Raw genomic sequence first — 21,834 nt, 5'->3', positions numbered from 1 at the left:
GGGCTTCAAGAGCTTCATCTCTAACTAGCTAGAGGATGCTGGTTGTGTTCTAAGAAAAACAAAGGGCACGCCCACGCAAACCACTGGGCACAAAACCCAGCAGCACGCAGTTAGTGCTCAAGAAGTTAGTAGGTAGTCACTGTCAAATTTAAAGAACTTGATTGGGGAGAGGGTCAACAGTGGGGATGCGGGTGCTTTCTGGGTGTCAGGGATGGTGAGTGGGAAGAAGCCAGACAATCTGCATCTGACAATTCAAACCACTTTTGAGTTGTCCTTGGGCAAAACGCTTGTCCACCAAGGGCATCACACCTACCTCAGAGGATCGCTGTGAGAATTCAATGCACGTGCACATACTGACACATAAATTTAAAGTTTACAGACTCCTTGAAACATTGTCTGTGTAGTGCTTAGGGGTTCACAGACCCCAGGTAAGAGCCCCCGGCTTATTTTACATCGTGAAAAGGTCTAGTCTATTAGTAAATAAAACTGAAATCTTAAACTTGTGTCAGAAATCTGTCAGATAAAATTTCCACGTATCATCTTACTAATCAATAGAAAGCACCACCAGCTAACAGTCAGCTTTCTAACCTGAACATAAACAAAAGAAAAACCGCATTTGCTATCTATGCTTCCCTCTCCAACTATAGCTAGTATTCTTTTTTTAGCTGTGTCTCATAAGCAGAAATTTTCTGTGTAAGTTAAGTTCTATGTAATAGATCATTTTCAATTAAAAATGAAGAATGAGGTGCAAAGGAGAGATCTTTCCACTACCACAAATCCACTTTGTCAAACATTTACGAAAATGCATGGCTAGATATACTGGAGTGTATTTTGGGGTGCAGGACTGGGGGGTAACAGGTGGGGAGGATCTTGTACAAGGTAGGGAAAGGGGGGGTGATGTCAAACTGAGGATGACAAAATCCATTAAGAACTCATGATGTCATTGGCATAGCATATGCATATTATGTCCTGAGATTTAAACAGTAGATATAGATACATGCGAAGTGTCAACAAGTTTTTAAATGTACCATTTTATCTTGGGAGAAAAGAATAATGAAGAAAACCAAGAACAGGAAACTGCTCACTCGAGGCACAGATTCCGGTGGGGAAATGACCATTATGAGGCTGGTCTCTATTCCAATTAACCACACAAACCTTAAGCTGCGTTTTGCAGCGCTTCAGCATTTCGCGGTGTCTAGTTGCCAGTGGGGAATCTTTCCATTGGCTTTCATTATTTTTCAAATCTTCCACAGTTCTGAAATCAAAAACTAAGAGTCAAATGAAAGAAAACAAACAGATCCATCATGAATCTTACCTATTCATTTTGACCATTTCATTGCCTCTCTGACACATATTGCCTCTTCATTTTAGCATTTCTAAAATCAGAGTATATCTTACAATCAATGGCAAGTTGTGGCTTAAATGGCAGCAGTTTTCAGTTTTCTTTCTTATTGGTTCCTAAAATGATGCCTTAAAATTGATGGCACTTTAGATTTGATGAACTAGAGTAAGCTCTTTTAGAAGGAAAATAAATGGTCCCCTCATTTTTCTGGGAGGGAGAAAAAGAAGTCTCATGAAAATTCATTACTATGAATTATGCCATAGTAATTATTCATTACTATGCCAACTCAATTACCCAAAACAAAAGGCTACTTTACTAATGGCGTTTCCTTCTTTTCTTTTACAATCTTTCCCTCCAATGACGTGGAAGGGCCATCTCTGAGGTCATCTTCGCCACTTGTCCCTTCACTTTACTCAGGTGTCTACTCAAATACCACCTGTCAGCGTGGTAGTCTTCCCTGATCATGTAAGATGCTGCATATTTTAAACACTGGCTCACTCAGCACTATTTCAACCCCTTCCTCTTGCGACACTGTGTAGAAAACTAGAGGTTGGTAATTGTTTTAAGACTACATTTCCCAGACTCCCTTGATGCCAGAACTTCTGCACATGACCTAGTCCAAGAGGTGGACCCTCACTGAAGGCAGAAGTGAATACTGTAAAGTGGCAGCCACAAGCTTCTTCCGGAAGCACAGTGGCAGAGGGAGTTTGCCTGAAGTAGTGGCAAAGGCTCTACTGTCAGGCTAAACCCTGAAGCAGCTTCCTGCCAAGCCAAGTTCAAAGGGGAACTTTTTTCCTGGCCATTCCAGTGGCTCAATAAACCAAATTGTAACCTCTAATAATCCTCTGTTTATCCCAGGTAAACTGGATTCGTTTGTCTATAACCGGATCGTTGAGTGAGGTAGACAGAATAATGCCTCCCCTCCAAGATGTTTCATTCTAATCCCCAGCACCTGTGAATATGTGACCTTACATGGCTTTGCAGGTGTAATTAAGGGTATGGACCTCGAGATGGGGAGATACTCCTGGATTGTCTGGGTGGGTCCAATGTCATCACGGTGTCCTTATAAGAGGGAGTCAAAATATGAGAAGATGACAACTGAACAGAGGTCAGAGAGGGAGCTGGAGATGCAAAGCTGTTGATTTTGAAAATGGGAGAAGTGGGCCATGAGCCAAGGAATGTAGGCGGTCTCTAGAAGCCAGAAATGGCGAGGAAAGAGATTCTTCCTTAGAGCCTCCAGATGGAATTTAGCCTTGAGTTTAGGACTTCTGACCCCCAGAACTGTGAGATAATAATTCATGTTGTTTCAAGTCAGTTGTACTAATCTGTTGCAACAGCAATAGGAAACTAATAGAATGACCTATATGCTTATTGGCCCCAGACGAGGTTATAGGTAACGGGTCTCTGGGATTAGTTCTTTGACGGGGCTGGTGTGAAAGTGGTGAGGATTCAGTTGGCATTTGAGGACAGAACACTGGTAGCCCAAGGCTCTCAGTGGAAAAACAGCGGCATAAATGATCACCAGCGAACTCCTGGAATGCAGAGATGGAGTGGCTACTTCTGAACTCATAACCTTCCTAGGTCTCTTATCGGAAAGCCAGAGCAAAGACTGGGACTCCACGAATTCGAGCAGGAGTTTGGGGGAATTTGAGGCCTCCAAATAGCCACATCCCTAAATGCCCTGTGCTTCGCTTGCTGGCAGAAGCAGCTCCTGCTATGACCGCACCAGAGCCAGGCACGTGGGAGGATAATGCCAATTTCCCTGAGGTCCCAACCCATCATATGGCACTGTCTTCAGAACCATAACTGAGATCAGTAACTGTCCTTACAAGCCAACTACAAAGTCCTATGCAGAAGAGGCACACATTGAAAGAAGAAAAAAGTTAAGATTTGTTAATATGTTATATTAGTTTCCTACTGGAGCTATAACACATTATCACAAACTCAATGCCTTGAAACAAAACAAGCACAGAGTTCTGGAGGTCAGAATGGAAAATGGGTCGGCAGGGCTGCTTCCTTCTGGAGGCTCCAGGGGACCGTGTTTCCTGCCCCTCGCAGCTTCTAGAGGTCACCCCTACTCCTAGGCTCGTGGACCCACGTTACTGCCATTTGCTTCTGTCATCGTATTTCCTTCTCTCACTCCGACCTTCCTGCCTCCCTCTTCTAAGAACTCTTGTGATGTTGGGTCCACCCAGATAACCAAGGTAAATCTCTCCATCTCAAGATCCTAAACTTAATCACATCTGCAAAGTCTCTTCTGCCATGTAAGGTCACATACTCACAGGTTCTGGGGACATGGACACGAACATCTTTGAGATACCGTTATTCTACATACTACACATGTAGTGACACCAATGTGGCAGTATGTGTGGGAATGGATCCTAAGATGCTCGATCAGAGAGGCAGGAACGTGCTAACACACTGCGTGTAGGGCTAAATTCACTGACACGCTCACACCTACCAGACATTCTGCATTCAATATTATCCTGAGTAGCTGGGGGGGTTCTAACTGTGTGCTTTTTGAAACTTGGAACTGTGACGGTGACCTATGCTGAACGAAGTTGAGCTATCAGGACTTCCTTGATAAAAGTCAGAGGAAGGAATCCAAAACTTCAGAAGCGGGGAATATTAAGATAGATGTGCCACGTACAGCTAGCTCAGATTAACTGCCCTCCTACACACACACCCCAACCACATCCTAGAGGACAAGTCTTGTGTCATAGCATTGAAAAATACACCGGTGAGGAGAACACCAACATCTCTGAAAAGCACAACAGTCACTGCCCATTGTAGGCTGGGAGTGAAGGTGGCAGATGGTGCCATTGAAAGGTATCTTCCAAAGTCAGTGGGAGAGATGGCATCCCAGATGGCCTCCATTCCAGGATGAAGAAACAGACACAACCACATTCATAGTTTGAAATTTTTATAAGCCTCTCTCAATAGCTGATATTATAAGCTGATACAATCAGCAGATACAAGGAAAATTTGAACAAAAGATGAACAAAGTTGACTTAATTGACAAATATGAAATACTGTAATAAATAACACAGAAAGCACATTCTTTTGGCCTATGTGGAACATTTACTAATGGAAATGCTAGGCTATGTAGCAAATCTCAATAAAGTTCAAAGGACACAAATCAGAATGCTTTCTGACCACAATGCAATTTAGCTCGAAATCAACAAAAGATAAATGGAAAAATCCCCCAAGAATCTGGAATGTAAATAATGTCTTTATATAACCCACACGTCAAACAAGAAATAATAAAAATTAGAAAATATTTTGAACTGAACAATAAAATAGGACATACCAAAAGGTGCTCAACGTCACTAACCATCAGGGAATTGCAAATCAAAACCACAATGAGGTATCACCTCACACCTGTTAGAATGGCTATTATCAAAAAACTAAGAAATAGTAAGTGTTGGTGAAGATGTAGAGAAAAGGGAACCCTTGTGCACTGTTGGTGGCAATGTAAATCAGTGTAAGCACTACAGAAAACAGTATAGAGGTTCCTCAAAAATTAAAATTAGAACTGCCATGTGATCTGATAGTTCTACTTCTGGACATTTATCTGAAGAAAACGAAAACTCTAATTTGGAAAGATATAGGCACGCCTATGTTCACTGCAGTATTATTGATAATAGCCAAATATGTAAACATCTAAGTGTCCATCCATGGGTGAATGGATATGTACACACACACACACACACACACACACACACGCACGCACGCACACACCGAATATTATTCAGCCATAAAAAAGAAGGAAATCTTGCCATTTGCAACAACATGGATGGACCCTAATGGCATTATTCTAAGAGAAATAATTCAGACAGAGAAAGACAAATATCATATGATCACACTTATATGTGGAATCTTAAAAACCAGGAACAAAAACTGAGCTCATATATAGAGAACAGACTGGTGGTTACCAGAGGTGCAGGGCGGGGTTTTGGGAGTGAAGTGGATCAAAAGGTACAAATTTCCAGTTGTAAAATAAATAAGTCATGGGGATGTAATGTACAGCATGGTGACTATAGTTAATAACACTGTATTGCATATTTGAAAGTTGCTAAGAGTGGATCTGAAAAGTTCTCATCACAAGAGAAAACAAATTGTATTTATGTATGGTGATGGATTTTAACTGGACTTATTATGGTGATCACTCTGCAAGATATACGAATACCTAATCATTACATTGTATACCTGAAACTAATATGATAATACATATATATATATATATATATATATATGTCAATTTTACCTCAATTTTTAAAAAATGACATACCAAAAGTGAGGGATGCAGCTAAAGCCATACTTAGAGGGGAAACTAAACAGCCTTAAGTTCATATAAAAGAAAGGGCTGAAAAAGAATGAGTTAAGTATCAATCTTAAGAGGCAATAGAAACATCAACAAAAAGTAAATTAAGCTAAAAAGTAGGAGGAAATAATAAAGACCCTATAGACATTAAAATGATAAAAAGAGGATATTTTGAACAACTTTATGCCTAAAAATTTTGAAACTCTAGATATCATGGGAAAACTGATACAAGATGAAGTGAAAAATCTAATTATATCTATTAATTGAATAAAAACCATAATTAAAAATCTTCCCACACGGAAAACTCTAAGCCCAGAGCTTCATCAATGAATGTTTCCAAACATGTAAGGAACAAATAACATAATTCTTATACAATAAACTCTTCCAAAGAATATTTAAAAATAAAGGAAACACTCCCCAACTCATTCTGTATAACAAGCATAATATTGTTGGTACCAAAATCTGAGACAGACTTAACAAGAAACGAAAATTTAGGTCAAATCCTTCTTTTGAACACAGATTCAAAAATCCTAAACAGAATATTAGCAAATTGAATATCCAATGAAATATAAAAGCAATAATATAAAAATTGAGTTTATTCCAAGAATGAAAGATTTGTTTGATATCAAAACCAATTGATGTATTTCAAACATATTAACAAAATAAAGGGAAAAAAAACAAACCCATCTGCCCTCCTCAATAGAAATGGAAAAAGCATTTAATAAAATTCAACTCCTGTTCTGTTAAGAAAAAAAAACTTAGAAAACTAGAAATAAAAGGGAATTTCCTTAATCTGATAACAGGGTATACAAAAAAAGCTTTCCCCCATAAATTGGAATAAAAGAGAAATTTCAAGATAATTTCTATTCAAGATTGTAGTAAAAATGGTAGCTAGGACACTAAGACAAGAAATAAAAAGCATAAGAGAAAAAAAAGTAGAAGAGAGGAAGAAAACTGTCATCATATACAGACGTGATTATGTGTAGAAAGAAAACCTTAAGGAACCTACACAGTGACTATTAGAATTTATAAGTGATTTGAGCAAGGTAGATATAGAGTTACAGATGTAGACACACTTTCTGTCATAGCCAGACTACACCAGTATTGGACCACATGGTGGAAGTGGCCACTCTATGATTATTCCAGATTATCTGTTCAAAAAAGTGTTTGCTTCCTGTTCCTGTGACTTTCGTTTGTTTGGAGGTGCTGGTACACGGGGAGAAATGCTTAGATGAAGAGAAACAATGGTGCTAGTGAATTGGAAATTCAGGCACTATCTGGCCCTTTTGGACTCCTTATGCCCAGGACAACATGCAGAAAACAGAATTACATGTTGGTGAGAGTAAATGATCTTGTTTATCAAGGGAAACCAGAGTTACTGTCTCATAGTCCAGGGAAGAAGGGGTATGTCTGGAACCCAAAAGACCCTTTACAGTGCCTGCTGGTAATATCGTGCCCGGTGGAAAAAGTTCATGAAAATCTGTAGTAACCACAGACTAATGGTTGAGAACCCAAAGAAACCAAAACTTGGGTCACTTCACCATGGAAACAAGTCTGGCCAAGTGAGGAATATGGATGTGGTCATGGAGGCAGAAGGTATCATACATAATACCCCTCCCCACGTTTGTATCTGCTGGTCACAGTGAAATTCGCGAGAACAACAGTGACTCAGGCAATCTCAGGCAATGCCACCGTGTACATACCTATTGAGCTCCCGGATGGCCCGGAGTCTGCGGATATAGCGACGGCAACTCGGCAGAATAGAGAGGTGGTGGGCGTGCAGGGTGAGAAAGAAGCATTCTGTAGGGAATTTCGGCTCAGAAAATGGAGGCTGATCTCCATCTAGGAAAAACAACACAATCCCCTAAATCAAGTCGATTACAGGACGACATCAGAGAAAAAGCACAGCTCAGAAGACTACATTACACCTGAATTTTCAAGATGTTTAGGATACTTTTTAATATTATAGACTTAAGTAATGTTATAAGGAAAACAGAATTCCTGTGAGCTCCATGTAATGACCAAGTATTGTCCCCCATCTGATTAAATGTTTACATACATGTACACCAACCATCTGTTGTGATGGGTCTTCTTGATGTATTTTATATAACCATTTCCATGATTCAATACAGGTCACAAACATCATTTAAAATCTCAAAATGGTATTAGATTATATTAATAAGCTCTAGACTCCATAGCCATCCCCTACTGTTGGGCGTATTTGTCATTTCTAATTTTTCTCTATTAGAAATAGTGCTAGGAGGTCTACGTACAAAAAATTACTCCTTTACCCGCCAGCTTTGGGTATATTCTGGATATAGTATTCTAATTTTTGTTATGAATCCCCAGAATTCACTTTAGGTAAACTAAATAAATTGATTAAATGCCATCTATTTCTTCACAAACTTACGAGTACATTCTATTTTATCACTTTGTTTTCAGATGAGTTATAGTTGTACCATGATAACCTAAATTTCTTTCAATTTGTATATGTATTCTTTCCTACAAGTACATTTTATTTCTTAAGACACATATTGCTTACATTTTGTCTCACACAAAAGAAAACTGTCTCTTGGTAGAACAGTTTTGGCCTTACATTATTTGTAACAGTCCTGTATTTTGAATGACTGTTTTTAGAAAAATGTTTAACCCTGGATTCTTCTGAATTTATTTATCTATGAGATATTATTGCAAGATTATACCAATAGCCACTCATTCAACTGACATCAATCAAATACTGACTTGACTGTTCATCAGATACTTAGTTCTTATGACAGTTTAAATATTTTTCTGGAATGTAAATTTCTGTCATGATGCAGCCACTGCCAGGTACGCATGAAATCTCTATCCTATTCCATGAATAATTTTATATTTAAAAAATAAATGCCATAGGTTTTTGTTGTCTGTCATTAAATAACATGTTTTATAATATGGAGAAAAAAATGAATAATCGTAACACTTTCAAAATGTTCTTATTTTTATACCATCAGTTCATCGAGATCTATTTCATGGGAATTTTAAATGTCCATGAAATCTTTGTAATAACTAAGTTGCTGTTACCATTATATATATATATGTATATATATATACCCTCAGAATAGTATATTCCCTTCTATCTCCTCTACGTGTCTATTTGATTTTGACTAATCCAAACATGAACTTCTTTACTGCATTAATGTTTACTGCACATCATATCTTTAGCTCATAAATTCACTTTCTGAAAGGTATAATAACAATTTGTGAGGAATCACTAGCATTCAAACAAAGTAATCTTCTTTCTGTAAACTCTAACTTCTTAACTGGGCCAGCTGCGAACCACCCATCCACAAAAACTGGATGTGGTCCACTTAAGTGAATGAACTACATGCCCAATATCGAGATTCTTTGGGATTGGCCCTAATGAAAAAAAATGGAAAAGCAGAAAGCATTTTTCCCCTATTTAGTATTCACTTTCAAACCCAGTACCATTACTGAGTTTTTGCAACATAAAATATGGTGCCCATTTCCTTTGCATTTCTACTCTTCTGTTTTCCTGATCACCTGTCTCTCAGGTACACTCTATCTGTCCCAAGCTTCCATAAGTTCCCTTTGCCTATTGTCTTTCCTTCTCTTCTGCTCCTGGGTTGTTACTCCTTTGCATTCTCTCCCTCTGCCTCTCTGGGTCATGACTGCATTTTATAATTTTAGTCAGGACAGCGGCCGAGGTCACGCAGCACAGGCTCTCTTCTTCCTCCTCCTCTGACAGGCGCTCCTTCTATGAGGGGCCTTCCTCAGAGGGTCTTCCTTCGCTCCAGCCTTTCTCTGGGCAGCTTGTTCTCTAGAGAAGTCCCACTGACCTTCTCTACAACCGTGGAACTCCCCCAACCCTGGCCCTGACCCCAAAAGCCCAGATCTAATTCTGGAGTTTGCCTGGCTTACCTGAAATCAGGTCTCCCGTGTGAAACAGAAATTTCCTAAGAATTAGATTGCTTCCTTCACTGTTGACAAATATGAGAAACTGCAACCAAACTAACGAAACATCCAGAAGGATGAGCTCCGATAAGGCCGTGTGCAAGAGCAGAAGCAGCCCTGGACTTGGCTCAGACCTGAGCGGCACACAACTTGCTGAGTAACAGGCCAGGTGACCTTGGCTCATTTGGGAACCTCAGCCCCTCAGCTTTAACTAGAAGACAGTACACCTGCTATTAATTTAAATGCTTTTCCTGATAAGCCCATAAGCCTATAGACGGAAAACTTCCTATAGAATGTAAGGGAAGATCTAAATAGAAGGTACACTAAAATCCTTAGGTTATGATGTCGCCTATGCTTTGGTTGGAATGTACCATGACTCAGAAATAGCTTTGTAGTGGCCGGTAAGATCTGGCCACAAAAAAAAGCCATGACTCGTAAATATCAGTACTGTTGACTCCCTGTGCAAGACGAGCAATCAAGTCTCTAGACATACCCCTCCCCACCCCACCCCTCAGAGTGGAACTTGGGATGTAAAGAAGCTCCTGAGTCGGCCGTAGCGGCTGGAGGGGGAGAGGAGTCAGTGAAAACTGGCCCTGATACTGGAGGACGGGAGCCAAGGCCAGAGTGAGCAGGGAGGTTCAGACAGGGACACTGCGGCTGGGGTCAAATCCGAACTGCGGATGATGCTGAGTCCAACTGTATCTTCCCAATATAGGACGTGTATCTACTCTTTTTTTTTTTTTTTTTTTTTTTATTAAAACAATTAGAAGGGCGGCATTTAAGTGTCTAGTAATGCCACACATCACTCACAGAGTTCAGTCAGCCAGTCGCTCACGTCCTCCATCGTTGCGTTCACTCTGGTCTCATCGTTGGGAAGACTAATCCGACACCTTGGGTGGAATATATACGTGGGATCAACCGTCTCTAACTTGATCTTTGTACTTAGCTGCTGCAGCACCCAAAGAAAATTCAGCATAAATCCATCTGTAGATACCAATCTATCATCTGTCTGTGAAACAGGAAAAGAACTCTTTAAAATAATGACTGAATAGAAACTGGCACAACTTTACAAGAAAGGAGCCCAAACTTTCATCCTAGTCAGTGAGAGGACATATACGTATCGTCACCTTCGCCACTCTCTCAGCAGGTGCTGTTTGTGGTGTGGTAATCGTGTGAGAAGCATTTTCTACATTCTCTCACTGGATCGTCACAACAGCCCTCGGTGAGGCTGTTACTGACATTTTCCAGAGGAGGACACTAACGCCCAGAGAATTGAAGTGATATGCCTAAGATTCTCAAAATGAGCAAGCAGAAATACAACCCCCGTCGCTACCTTTCTCTTCTTTATTTCCCCTCAGAGCATCAGAACTAGTGTCACTGCTACCACTTGACTGACGGTGTTTCTGGCCGACACCATCAGCACAGCCCTGCGTTAATAATATAACAATTATAACAATGATTGTTAATATCAGGTAAGTGTTCACTATGTAATATGCACTATGCTAACAGTTTTACAAACAGTAAATCCACAGGTTAGGTACTATTATCATCCCCATTAAGCAATGGGGAAATGGAGGCACAGAGAAGTAACTGTCTAAGGGCCCAGTGTTAGCAGAGACATAATGGGAAAGCCGGCAGTCTCATACCAGGTCCATGCTCTTCTCTACACTTTATTTCTTCTTGGGAGTAGAACTGTCACATCATTCCCTCCTTACTTGTTAGTGACACAGGAAGGGTGCCCTTGTAACTCTGCAACGCTGGCGAGGGAGTCCAAGCCACCCGCCTCCCTCAGCAGGACCAGTGCACTCAGAACCACCCCTGAGCTTCCTTCTGGTACCTCGAGTTGTTCTCAGTCCTGTGCCCTGCCTTGTTTGCACCCTAAATTCTATGACTGTCTGAAATAATACGTTTACATGTTCACTCATTTACCCTATAGAACAGACGCTGCACAAAACTACATAGGAAGCTCATGTGTCTTGTTCAATACCGTATTGCCATTTCCAGAACAATGTCTGAATAAATGAGTTAGACGAATGAATGTAATGCATAAAAAAGCAGCCGTGAGGAACCCTACCTGCATCTGTGCTTTTTTCATATTGGCATTGACGACAGCTGCCATGTAACCAAGAGCTGCCTCACGGGTTTCGCCATTCAATAAAATACTATGCAGAATCTTGAAAAGCTCTTGCTGAAATTTATTGTAAAGAGGAAGAAAAAAATTAGCAGTTTATTTAAAAAAGTATTCCGTTTTGACTTCAAGGACAGCTAGCTTCCTTCCCACTTTCTCTCCTCTTCCACTTGTTTTAGGAGAACCTGACTACCAGAGGAACAGAAGAAAAGCCCATATTCAACGATGTTAAGATTAATTCACATGAAAACTGAATATGGACTGGAAGAGGTAAGCAGTTAGTTTCAATAAAACAGCGTTCACTCTTTTCCTTCCAGGATGGGATCAAAATTACCTTAATTACGCCATAACTAGCCTATAGTTTTGCTGCTTTAATTTCAGAACTGAAGACATACTGGGGGCGGGGGGGTGCCAAAAAAAATGTATACACGTTTTAAGAGATATTATCGATGTATTAGTTTTGAAAGTTGAATTGAATTACGGTAGCAACGTGTCGTATGACATTCGCTCAAAAGATGGCGTTAATCAAATGAATGCCAGCATCACCATGCGCCAGGCAGGCCAGTCAAAGAAAATGGCGGAAGTTGTCGTTCAAGGAGCACAAGACCCTTTTGAAGTGGTTTTTGAAATTCGAGAACGTTGTGGAAGAACAACAACAATGGAGGCGTGAGTATGAAACGCCTAACAATCGCACACATTCGTGGTAAGTCTGAGACACACGGTGCTGTGCACACGGGAAGATCCGGGAGGCCTTGCACAGCAACAAGTCAAGCAGTAGTTTGCCGTCCTCAGAAGTGTCTGGACGCTGATGGTAACCACTTTGAGCACCTCTTGTCGTTGCAGAAGTCAAATGTGACTTGTATTCATCTTTTGTTATCGGTATATACTGAGTACTACAATTTTAATAGTTTTTTCCTTTCTTAAAATGTGTATACATTTTTTGGCAGCCTCTGTATAATCTACATTTGGCACAAGCGAGTCACGGAGGGGTGTGTGCAAACTAACAGACTCACTCACCCCATTTTTTAAATGCCTAAGAGCCAACCGGGTAGAGAGCGTGACCGCTAAACTCGGGACCCGTCCCAGCGAGCTCCTACCAAGGGCGCAAAGCATTCTGTTGGAGTTACTGTTCCAGACACAGGTTACTTCTATAATAACCTCTCTTTTATTCATCCTTTGGGCTCATTTTCTGAACACCTACCCTTCCCAGCTCCAAATAATGCTGCAATGACTGGCTAACCACGCGAGTGTTTTCCAGGGTAATGGCAGGTCCTGAGAAATATTTTTCAACCACTTTCGCCTGGAAAGAGAAGGAACAGATTCCATCAACAAATAGTGTATGTTTGGGAAGGAATCTGAACATAAAAGCAGCAAAGTGCAAATGGCCAGTGTACTCACATCATCTTCTGCAAAGACTGAGAAGCTGAAGAAAGCCCCCAGATAAGAGAGTCTCTGCAGCTCCCGCCCAGAGCCAGGGCTTAGAGACTTAGGCAACCACAACGGCAAAGACGCAACCTGTGCCAAAACAGAGGCAAATCAAGCTGCTAAGGAGGCAACTGAGGTAAAAGTGTGATGAACAGGGCTCTACAGCCAACTTGCTCGACTGGTCCTGACCCGCCGGCACAACGGTGGACACTTAACATTAGAAAACACGGGCTCCCAAATCCGTTAGCACCCCTGTGGGTATCGCCTCCTCTCCGGTGGAGGAAGGCCCCCAACTCCTCAACATTTTCATGAGATATACTTTTAACTTTTATGTTTCAAGATAATCTCTGATAGAGTTCAAATGGACTATTCTTATGCTACCAAAGGTCTCAAGTAAATTTTTCCTGTAGGACTTGTGATTTTAACTGTACAATACTTATCAAAAAAAAAAAAAAATCACAAAATAAATAACCTCATCCCAGGAAACAATGTGTAAGACAACAATTTAACAGTTGAGAGCCACCCACACGTTACCTGCATCTACACCTAAATGTCCTCCAAGAAACGTTTTTCAGATAATGTTTCTTACGGGACATCTTCCGAATCATGTGCGGGCTCGTCAGCAGGCACTTACCAAATTGCACACGGGGTGTGTCTTCCCAAACTTGGTTTCACAGAGTTCACCTAAAGCCTAGAAATCAGATCAGAGTCATTCAAAGGTATTTCACTTGACTGCCATGTGTAACATCAAGGAACAGTTTTAACTGCTGTTATAAATACACATGCATTCTCTTCAAACACTAACAGCTTCACTGGTTTTCTGATTAATAAGCAATACATCGCACTGCAAAACATTTCAGATAAAACAGAAATATAAAATGAAACTAAAAGTCACTCATAAATTTTACCCTAAGAGATCATCTCTATTGATATTTTTTTAGTTAACAGATTGCTAGACATTTTTGTGCATATCCACGAGATAAATGTACATATTTTTACAAAAAATGACTTTTTTCAGTTAACATCTTTCCATGTCAAAAATATATGCTTCCTAAACTTTAGATGGGTAGTCTTGCCAACGCTAAATAGGACTATAAATAATTACAATTTAATAAGCCATCAAATTTAGAACATATTTAAAAGTATTCCTTGGTTTCAAGATCTCTGGCAGTTTTGAGAATGCCAACATTTTCCTTTGGAACTCTAATCATTCTCGTATTAGAGATCAGGAAAAGTCATTTTTAGGGACACAACAGTTTAACATGGCTACCATAATCCAATCAAACATGATTCTACCAGTGAATTTAATTTTCTCTGTGGTTTAGACATAGCACACTACACATTCAGAGAAGCCACTGAGAAGGAAGCATTCTCACTGCCTAGTGCAGGGGTTCCCAAACTTTCCTGCACAGCAGGGTGGCCTGGGAAGCCTTGAAAATCCCCCGTCAGACCACACCCTTGCCACACCCGATACTTACATTACAGTGTCACAGCCAGGTGATTCCAAGGTATGGCCAAATTGGGATCTACTGACCTAGAGAACAATCCTAATTGTTTCTGATTTTGGCTCCAGCGGTCTTCCTCTTCCTGCCTCTCCCTATTGTCCTTTCTCAAAATGTACTCTCACTGCTGTACAAGCATCGATAATGGTACAAAATAAAACTATTGTCTATTATAAGGAAGGCCTTTGTCTTTTGACCACAGAGAACATTTTGTTGATATCTGACACTAAAAGCTCCTTACTGAAACATCAAGCTAATTCAAACCACCACAGGAAAGTCAACAATTCCATGAAGGAATATTTACATAATACAGTGAGAATTCATGTGCATTAAAATATTTCATCACTGAACTCAAACAACCAGATTATTCCACTTCATTTTATCAGCCACAGACAGAACAGTGCATAAGGACTAATGAGTTTTACCAGGAACCTGAATAATATGTGCCATGCAAAGAGCCCTTACATAAATCCATTTAAAATTATTTTTAAAATTAAGAATCCTCATTTCCCAGCAGTGTCTTTAACATCTGGCCTTTTAGTTCGGTTTTGATTTTTGAAGAGGGAACCGCACGTAGTGTGTACACCTTTGTGTTTGCGTTTATCACAGTGTAATCTTACTGTGTTGTTGTGCTCTTGATTTTTACAGTAGATTATGAGCGCCCTGCAGAGGGGTACCTTGTCTGATTAGCTTCCGTGTCCCCAGGGCCTGGCACAGAATAGGCCCTCAGTGAGCAGTGACTTAATGGTGAGATGGAATTAAGTCAGTAAAACAAGTAAAAGGAAAAATCACAGGAAAAAAACATCAGTGTAACCAAGGCCTCAATTTGCACAAGGCTGTATTTATACACAGAGGTAACTAATTTATTATTTTGATATTTCCCTTCATGTTTCTTGAATGAAAAATATTCAGTAATACTTCAAGTATTTTTCTCCCCAAATTTCGAAGAAGGAAATTCAGAGAAGAGCCTCTGTTTTCCTTTGTGGTTCCAATGTTCCCGTAACAGTCAAAGCGCTGGATGAGAATCTGGCTGAAAGTTCGGTGCACTGTTTGTGCTTACTCTAAGTGCCTTAGGGAGCTCAGCGGATCTGTGTTTTCTGTGCGCCAGTACAATGGGAAGAAAGGTAAGTGTACAGCCTCAGGAAACACAGAAGACGAACAAGAGAATTACCCCGAGATTTTTCTGTACAGTCGCTACATAAAGATTCAATTGTATTACTTTTCTTAGTACAACTCTGCCTTTTTATTTGCATTTGGGAATAGTTTTTTCTTTTTTAATGACAAAATTCCTTCCCAAATATGGTGTGCCCGTTGCTGGGAGAATCAGAAGGAGACCACCAGTAATTATGGTCTTCATTAGCTCTACAGTGAGGCAAAATGCGTTGTACCAACTGCACTGCTGGCTCCTGTCTAGGCCTTGGCAGGGCTGCTGGGCTGCTAACTGTCTTCACTGATTATCTCACTGTACACCGAACACTGCACGGCCAATACAGTGATCAAATGGTTTTCGTTTGAAAACAAGGTAGATCATGGACCTGAAAGAAAAGTGCATGTTAAAACAATCTGGGTGACAACATCTATTGCATGGGTTAAAGAAAAAAAGTTTTACCATGAGGGGGTATTTAAAGTAGTCGCTATCGAGGGAGCACTCTTTGGCAGCAAGAGCCAGGCCTTGTAAAATGGGGATAAAGATCTGTAAGAAAAACAAAACAAAACCAGAAATGTAAGTTTGAGAAGATTTAAGAACAAGAGGCATGCCAAACAAAGTGCTGAATCTGAACGTGCAGGTATGTCCACTCGTTCCCAAGGAAAAGCTATTTTGCACACAATGCCATCCAGAATTCAGCCACAGGAGTGTTGCTCTGTGCTTGGACAAAGCTAACCGTAAAGCAGTGTGGCTGAATTCCCCAGAGTAACAGGATCTGGTGAACCCTAACTCCGGCAGGACTCCCAGTAATTCAATAGAAACTCACAAATCTGGAGCCTGCCATAGGAGTCTCCAGGCGTCCTTCCTCTAAATCAACTAAATTCTGCACCTCTCAGCAATGCATACGTTTCTGATTACCAAGCACATATAATTGGCCAAGAAACTGGACTAAATGTTGCATCTTCTCAAAGCTATCAATATTTTAAAAAATTATTTGTTGCCACCCTCCCACCTCCATCTAATTCCTTCCATCTTTCCGTTTATGCTGAAGAGAACAAGAAAAACAGACCAATAATGGATATTATGATGATGATGATAATTACTTTAATTATGTAGAGCAAAGATCTGGTAAAGGTTGAAATTTAAAAAAAAATCTTGATTAGAATGTCTTACCTCCATATATGATGTAATTAATACAATAACCTGATATCAGAGTTGCAGGGCACGCACATTTACTTTTACAAGTTTACCATTAATAGCAGGGCACGTGAACACTATGCAAGATTTGCTCAGCACAACTCATCTTCAAATTTCACAATGCACTCATTGACCAACACATTTAGGGATCTCAGTGAGATTTAAGGCTAAGTTGTAAATAACAGCCAACAACCTGAGCGCCAACAAGCTGAAAAAGGGAGTGTTCTATGAAGCCACCAGAAAACTGAAAAATTCCCTTTCCTACTAATTTCATTTCACTGTACTGAGCACCTTAATCATTTAAGAAGCCAGTATAACAAAAAGCTATCCGGGATTACAAAGTGCTTTGGAGGGTCTTTTTATTTTTTTTAATTTATTTTTTAAATTTATTGGGGTGACAATTGTTAGTAAAATTACATAGATTTCAGGTGTACAATTCTGTATTACATCATCTACAAATCCCATTGTGTGTTCACCACCCAGAGTCAGTTCTCCTTCCATCACCATATATTTGATCCCCCTTACCCTCATCTCCCACCCTCCGATGGAGGGTCTTGAGATAACAACACAGCTCTGTAAGGGATCGTTCTAATATTTGCAACTCGAACAATCAGGGTAGAAGTAATTTGCTTTCATAAGCCAGCTAAAAATGGATAGGCAATGCTTAGGTGTGCAGGTGGAGAATGCCAAAATTGCAATCAAGAGAAAAACAAACAGAAGTTCCAGAAACATCAACAATAAAAATTTCATAATTGGTCACTGAGAAAAACTTCTAAGCATTTTTTTAGGAATGCTATAAAGTAAAACATCTTTATTCATTCTAAGAGTTATCCTCTTTTGCTGATCCTCTAATAGGGTTTAATTTATAAAAAACAGACAAAATATTACTGAGCACAATATTTTCAATCAAATATTAGATTACTTCTGTAACTTACGTATTTTAAATAATTCTTATTTTCAAATAAATACCTCCCAGCAGTGATAAAAAATGCTACAAGCATTCATCTCCAACCCTAAATTCTAGCTATTATTTATTTCTGTTTATGTGTGATTATCTCAAACATTAAAAGGAGACTAAAATTTAAGTCAAAAGATTTAATAATTCTAATTTGCCACACTCTTAAGACCAAATGGCAAAATGCTGTTTTTTTAGTTCAGCAACTCCATTTTCCTCAGCCTTGTTCTATGGGAAAAACACACAACCATACACAAGAAAAGACAAGCTGTGTTCAAGACTAAGTGGCAAAAAAGGCATCCAAATTCTGTGATTAAAAAGAAACAGGTCTGCAGTGGTTTCACAACACATAAATGTACTAAATGCCACTGAACGGTACATTTAAAAATGGTTAATTTTGTCACGTAAATTTCACCTCAATTTTATACAAACAAAGAGGTCATTTCATAACCTCTGTGTAAGTTCCTTGATGAATAAAATAGGTACAACATACCCCTTTCAGCGGATCCCTGGACTGACCCTTCTACAGTGGAAGCTACTCTGGTTCATCAAACGATGTCTTTTGGAACAGAAGTATTCTAATGAATGCACATTACACATATAATGTAGTGCCTCACAAACCTTCCAAGCCAGTTGTTTCTTTTCATCAGAGTTCACTCGTCTTTCTAGAGAAGAAAAGCTCACTATGCTGCCTTAAAACTTCCCGTAAGTCAACAAGACCATCCTTAAAGAGAAGCAGCTGACGAATTCCAGACACAGAGTATACACCACCACCAACCGGGATTTTTACTCTTGGATTCTTCTTTTACTACTATTTTGAAAACGCAATTCCTGAGAATTCAAAGGCTTTAAAATTAGTACTTATGACTAATATTAGGTATAAAAACAGATTAAAAGGAATCATATCAATTATACCTGTTGCCTCTGTTATTCTTGCTTGTCACACAAAAAAAGAAATGATCATACAACAAACTGTAAGAAAATATAAAACAAACTGTAAAAACCCTTTGACCAAGGGAAACAGCTTGTGTGAAAGGTGCTGTGTCAGAGCCCTTACTTTGCAAGACATGCCACAAAACGGCAATCAAAATGTAATGCTAAGTTTTACCATGGAAGAAACCTGCAAGACTAAATTTATTAGCTGTTATCATTATTAAGCTTTAGTAATAAATATTGCATATCTGCATTTTCACTTGACTTTACACAATGAGATATCAAAGATGAATGACTACTTAACAAACAAAGTAATCAGTAAGATAGGAGACATCATTCCCAGTGTAGTGCTAAGAAGACAAAGATTCTATGCAGTGTGTTGACTGCCGCTGAGCTAATCTCATCATCAATTTATTAACCTCCTTTTTGCAAACTCAGAGAACTAATTTTCAACACTGCTCATCTGGCCAATACTTCTCTTGGTATTTCTGTTAAAACTCCTTAAAATCAGGGATAAGGCCTTAGACTTCTTTGCATCTCCCAAGCACTTAAACGTTCTGTTTAAAATACTTGATGCTCTCTGGTGCATGATTTGAACAACACAGCTGTCGATCTGATTTCCCTAAGAGAGGAATCTCAGGTAGGTCTTCCCTCGGAGCAATAACACATGCATATTCAAATTCGGGAACAGTCGGTTTGAGTAGAGGGTGTACTTAGAAGTCAGCCTTGGCATAGCAGCTCCTAACCTAAAGGTTTTAGTAGCAAACTCACAAAACCGTACCTGTTTGAACACTTCTTCATCCTGGTGAGTGGTTCGCACCAGTTCCTGAATGAAGCCATACGGGAGATTCCTACACAGCATATACGGCACCAGGAAGGAAGGCTGCTGCACGGACCTGCGGGGCCACGACAGCCAACAACTGCAATGAGTCCACTCATCACCACATGACAGAACACAGGGAACGTCATGGCAGCAGCAACTGTCCAGTCAAAGGCCAAACTTTAAAGCTCCTGAATATTCTACACAATAGCTATAGGCAAAAGATCATCCTTCTTATCATTAATCACGTTCTGTCTAAAAAATGAGACTGTAAGACATTTCAAAGAATCAATCTTTCCTTACATACAGCCCTTTCAAATAAAGCATTAAAAAATTGAAGCATTATGTCTCTTTTACTTATTTGTTTCATCCAATTAAAAGAAAAGAGATTAGCAGAGGCTGAGGATTTTAGAAAACTCTTAGTAATTTTAACCACAAAACATTCTTAAAATTTTTTAGTACATGTATATCATTTTCCTTCTTTTAATGAGTTTCAAAAATATATGGCCATGGTACAGAAAATAATGTAAGAACACCCAGAATGAATAAATGTTGTAACTGCCATTTTTCCTTGACCTATGTTTGCATTTTCCCTTCAAATATTTTTCATAAAAATAATTAAATATACAAGTACTCTTTCATTAAACTTGAAACTTTTATGGGACTCTTAGAAACAAACAATAATGCAGTACTTTGGGTGATTCCCAAATTATCTATTCCATCACCATTCTTTATTACTGAAAAAACAGAAATTGATCGTGTGATTCATGGAAAGTGATGATGTGCACATTTTCTCTGAAACTCCACTGATTTCAAGCAGCTGTTTTTAAACTAAATTACTAATTTCCTGCCTTGATGTTGACATATTTCAACAATGGTTTATCTCCATAAAGCACACAGAGAGTGTTTTATTTTCATAGAACTGTACTTTAGAGCAGGAAAAGGACCGCAGAGATCGTCTAGTCAACCACTTCCATTGCACAGGTGAGGAAGTGAGGCATCCAAGGTCATGCACACGGGGGGGGGGGGGGCAGCCTGACACGCACTGATGGACGGCACGCCTCCCCCAACACCAAGCACATACTGGTTTCTCCTACCTTGGTTGTGTGAGGGAACCTTGTAGTACTAATGCAGTATGGGATATGCACTGGGAGCGGATGTTGCTCAGAAGCTGGCTGACGGCTGGCTGGCTGCACATCTGGAAAGAAACGCAGAGGTCAGGACTACAAAGACACACAAAATAATCCCATAATGTTGAAAATTGACAAGAGTCAGGAGAGATCAATCTCCAGAAAACGGCATGCTTTTCTCTTCCTTTACTCATAATGAACAGACTAGAGTGAGTCATCCACGTCGACTGCCTCTGCTGAAATCTACATCAGAGAAGAAGAAAGTTTGAGGTGACCCCTCAGGAAACTCCAAGACATGTCCACTCTCTATGCTTTTGCTAAGGTTAAGTGTACCAAACCCCAAAGAGGCCCTTTGTAAACATGAAACTAACAGCTACACAACCAGATTCGTTTCTAATGGAAAATTAGAACTAGAAAATGAAATAGGAATGAGAAAATAATAAAGTACGTCAGCACATAACAGTAGAAAAAATATAGCTTCCTCAGTTTAAACCCAGTTTTGCAACTTATTATTTATGTGATTCTGGACAATTACTTAATCTCTCTGAGGTGCATTTGCTTATTCATAACATGGAAAAAATACCTCTTTCACACGGATTGCACTGGACTAAAAAACTGAGAATCTGAGCTAATGCAGACCTAGCACAGTGTTTGACAGTCTCCAGGCACTCCTTCTATGTTGGTTATGATGACAGACTACCAGAAATTACCAGAGCCATGTAAGCTGCTGATGGCAATGGCACTTGGTCCTGTCACTTCTTCCCTCCACTAGGATGTGAGTTCCCTGAGGACAGGGGATCTTCGTCTGTTTTGTTCCCCCGCAAGTTCCTAGTACAGTGCCTGGGACATAATAAATGCTTAATAACCACTTTATTGATTGAATACATGAATGAATGCTGAGTAGGGGGTGGAAAGAATTATTTATCAAACAAATAACCAGGTTTTTGTGTGTGGGTTTTTGTTTGTTTGCCTCTTTGTTT

At 39.7% G+C, this 21,834-nt stretch overlaps 1 protein-coding gene across 4 annotated transcripts in view; it reads right to left on the bottom strand.

Annotated features, from left to right (window-relative positions):
* Positions 1-21,834, bottom strand: part of UBE4B (ubiquitination factor E4B) — a 111,855-nt gene that overhangs the window by 24,851 nt on the left and 65,170 nt on the right. For all 4 annotated transcript variants that reach the window (XM_019746743.3, XM_019746741.3, XM_019746742.3 and 1 more), the window contains 10 exons: positions 20,822-20,922; positions 19,686-19,800; positions 16,282-16,365; positions 13,805-13,861; positions 13,144-13,260; positions 12,947-13,045; positions 11,692-11,805; positions 10,428-10,626; positions 7,370-7,508; positions 1,156-1,255 (listed from right to left, as the gene is read on the bottom strand). In XM_019746743.3, coding sequence (XP_019602302.3) covers positions 1,156-1,255; positions 7,370-7,508; positions 10,428-10,626; positions 11,692-11,805; positions 12,947-13,045; positions 13,144-13,260; positions 13,805-13,861; positions 16,282-16,365; positions 19,686-19,800; positions 20,822-20,922 — 1,125 coding nt within the window. The remainder of the gene's footprint in view (positions 1-1,155; positions 1,256-7,369; positions 7,509-10,427; positions 10,627-11,691; positions 11,806-12,946; positions 13,046-13,143; positions 13,261-13,804; positions 13,862-16,281; positions 16,366-19,685; positions 19,801-20,821; positions 20,923-21,834) is intronic.

Source organism: Rhinolophus sinicus, chromosome 14 (genome assembly GCF_057876585.1).
Source record: "Rhinolophus sinicus isolate RSI-liver-muscle chromosome 14, RSI-T2T, whole genome shotgun sequence".
NCBI classification, from domain to species: domain Eukaryota; kingdom Metazoa; phylum Chordata; class Mammalia; order Chiroptera; family Rhinolophidae; genus Rhinolophus; species Rhinolophus sinicus.
This window is presented reverse-complemented; position numbering and strand designations above follow the sequence as displayed.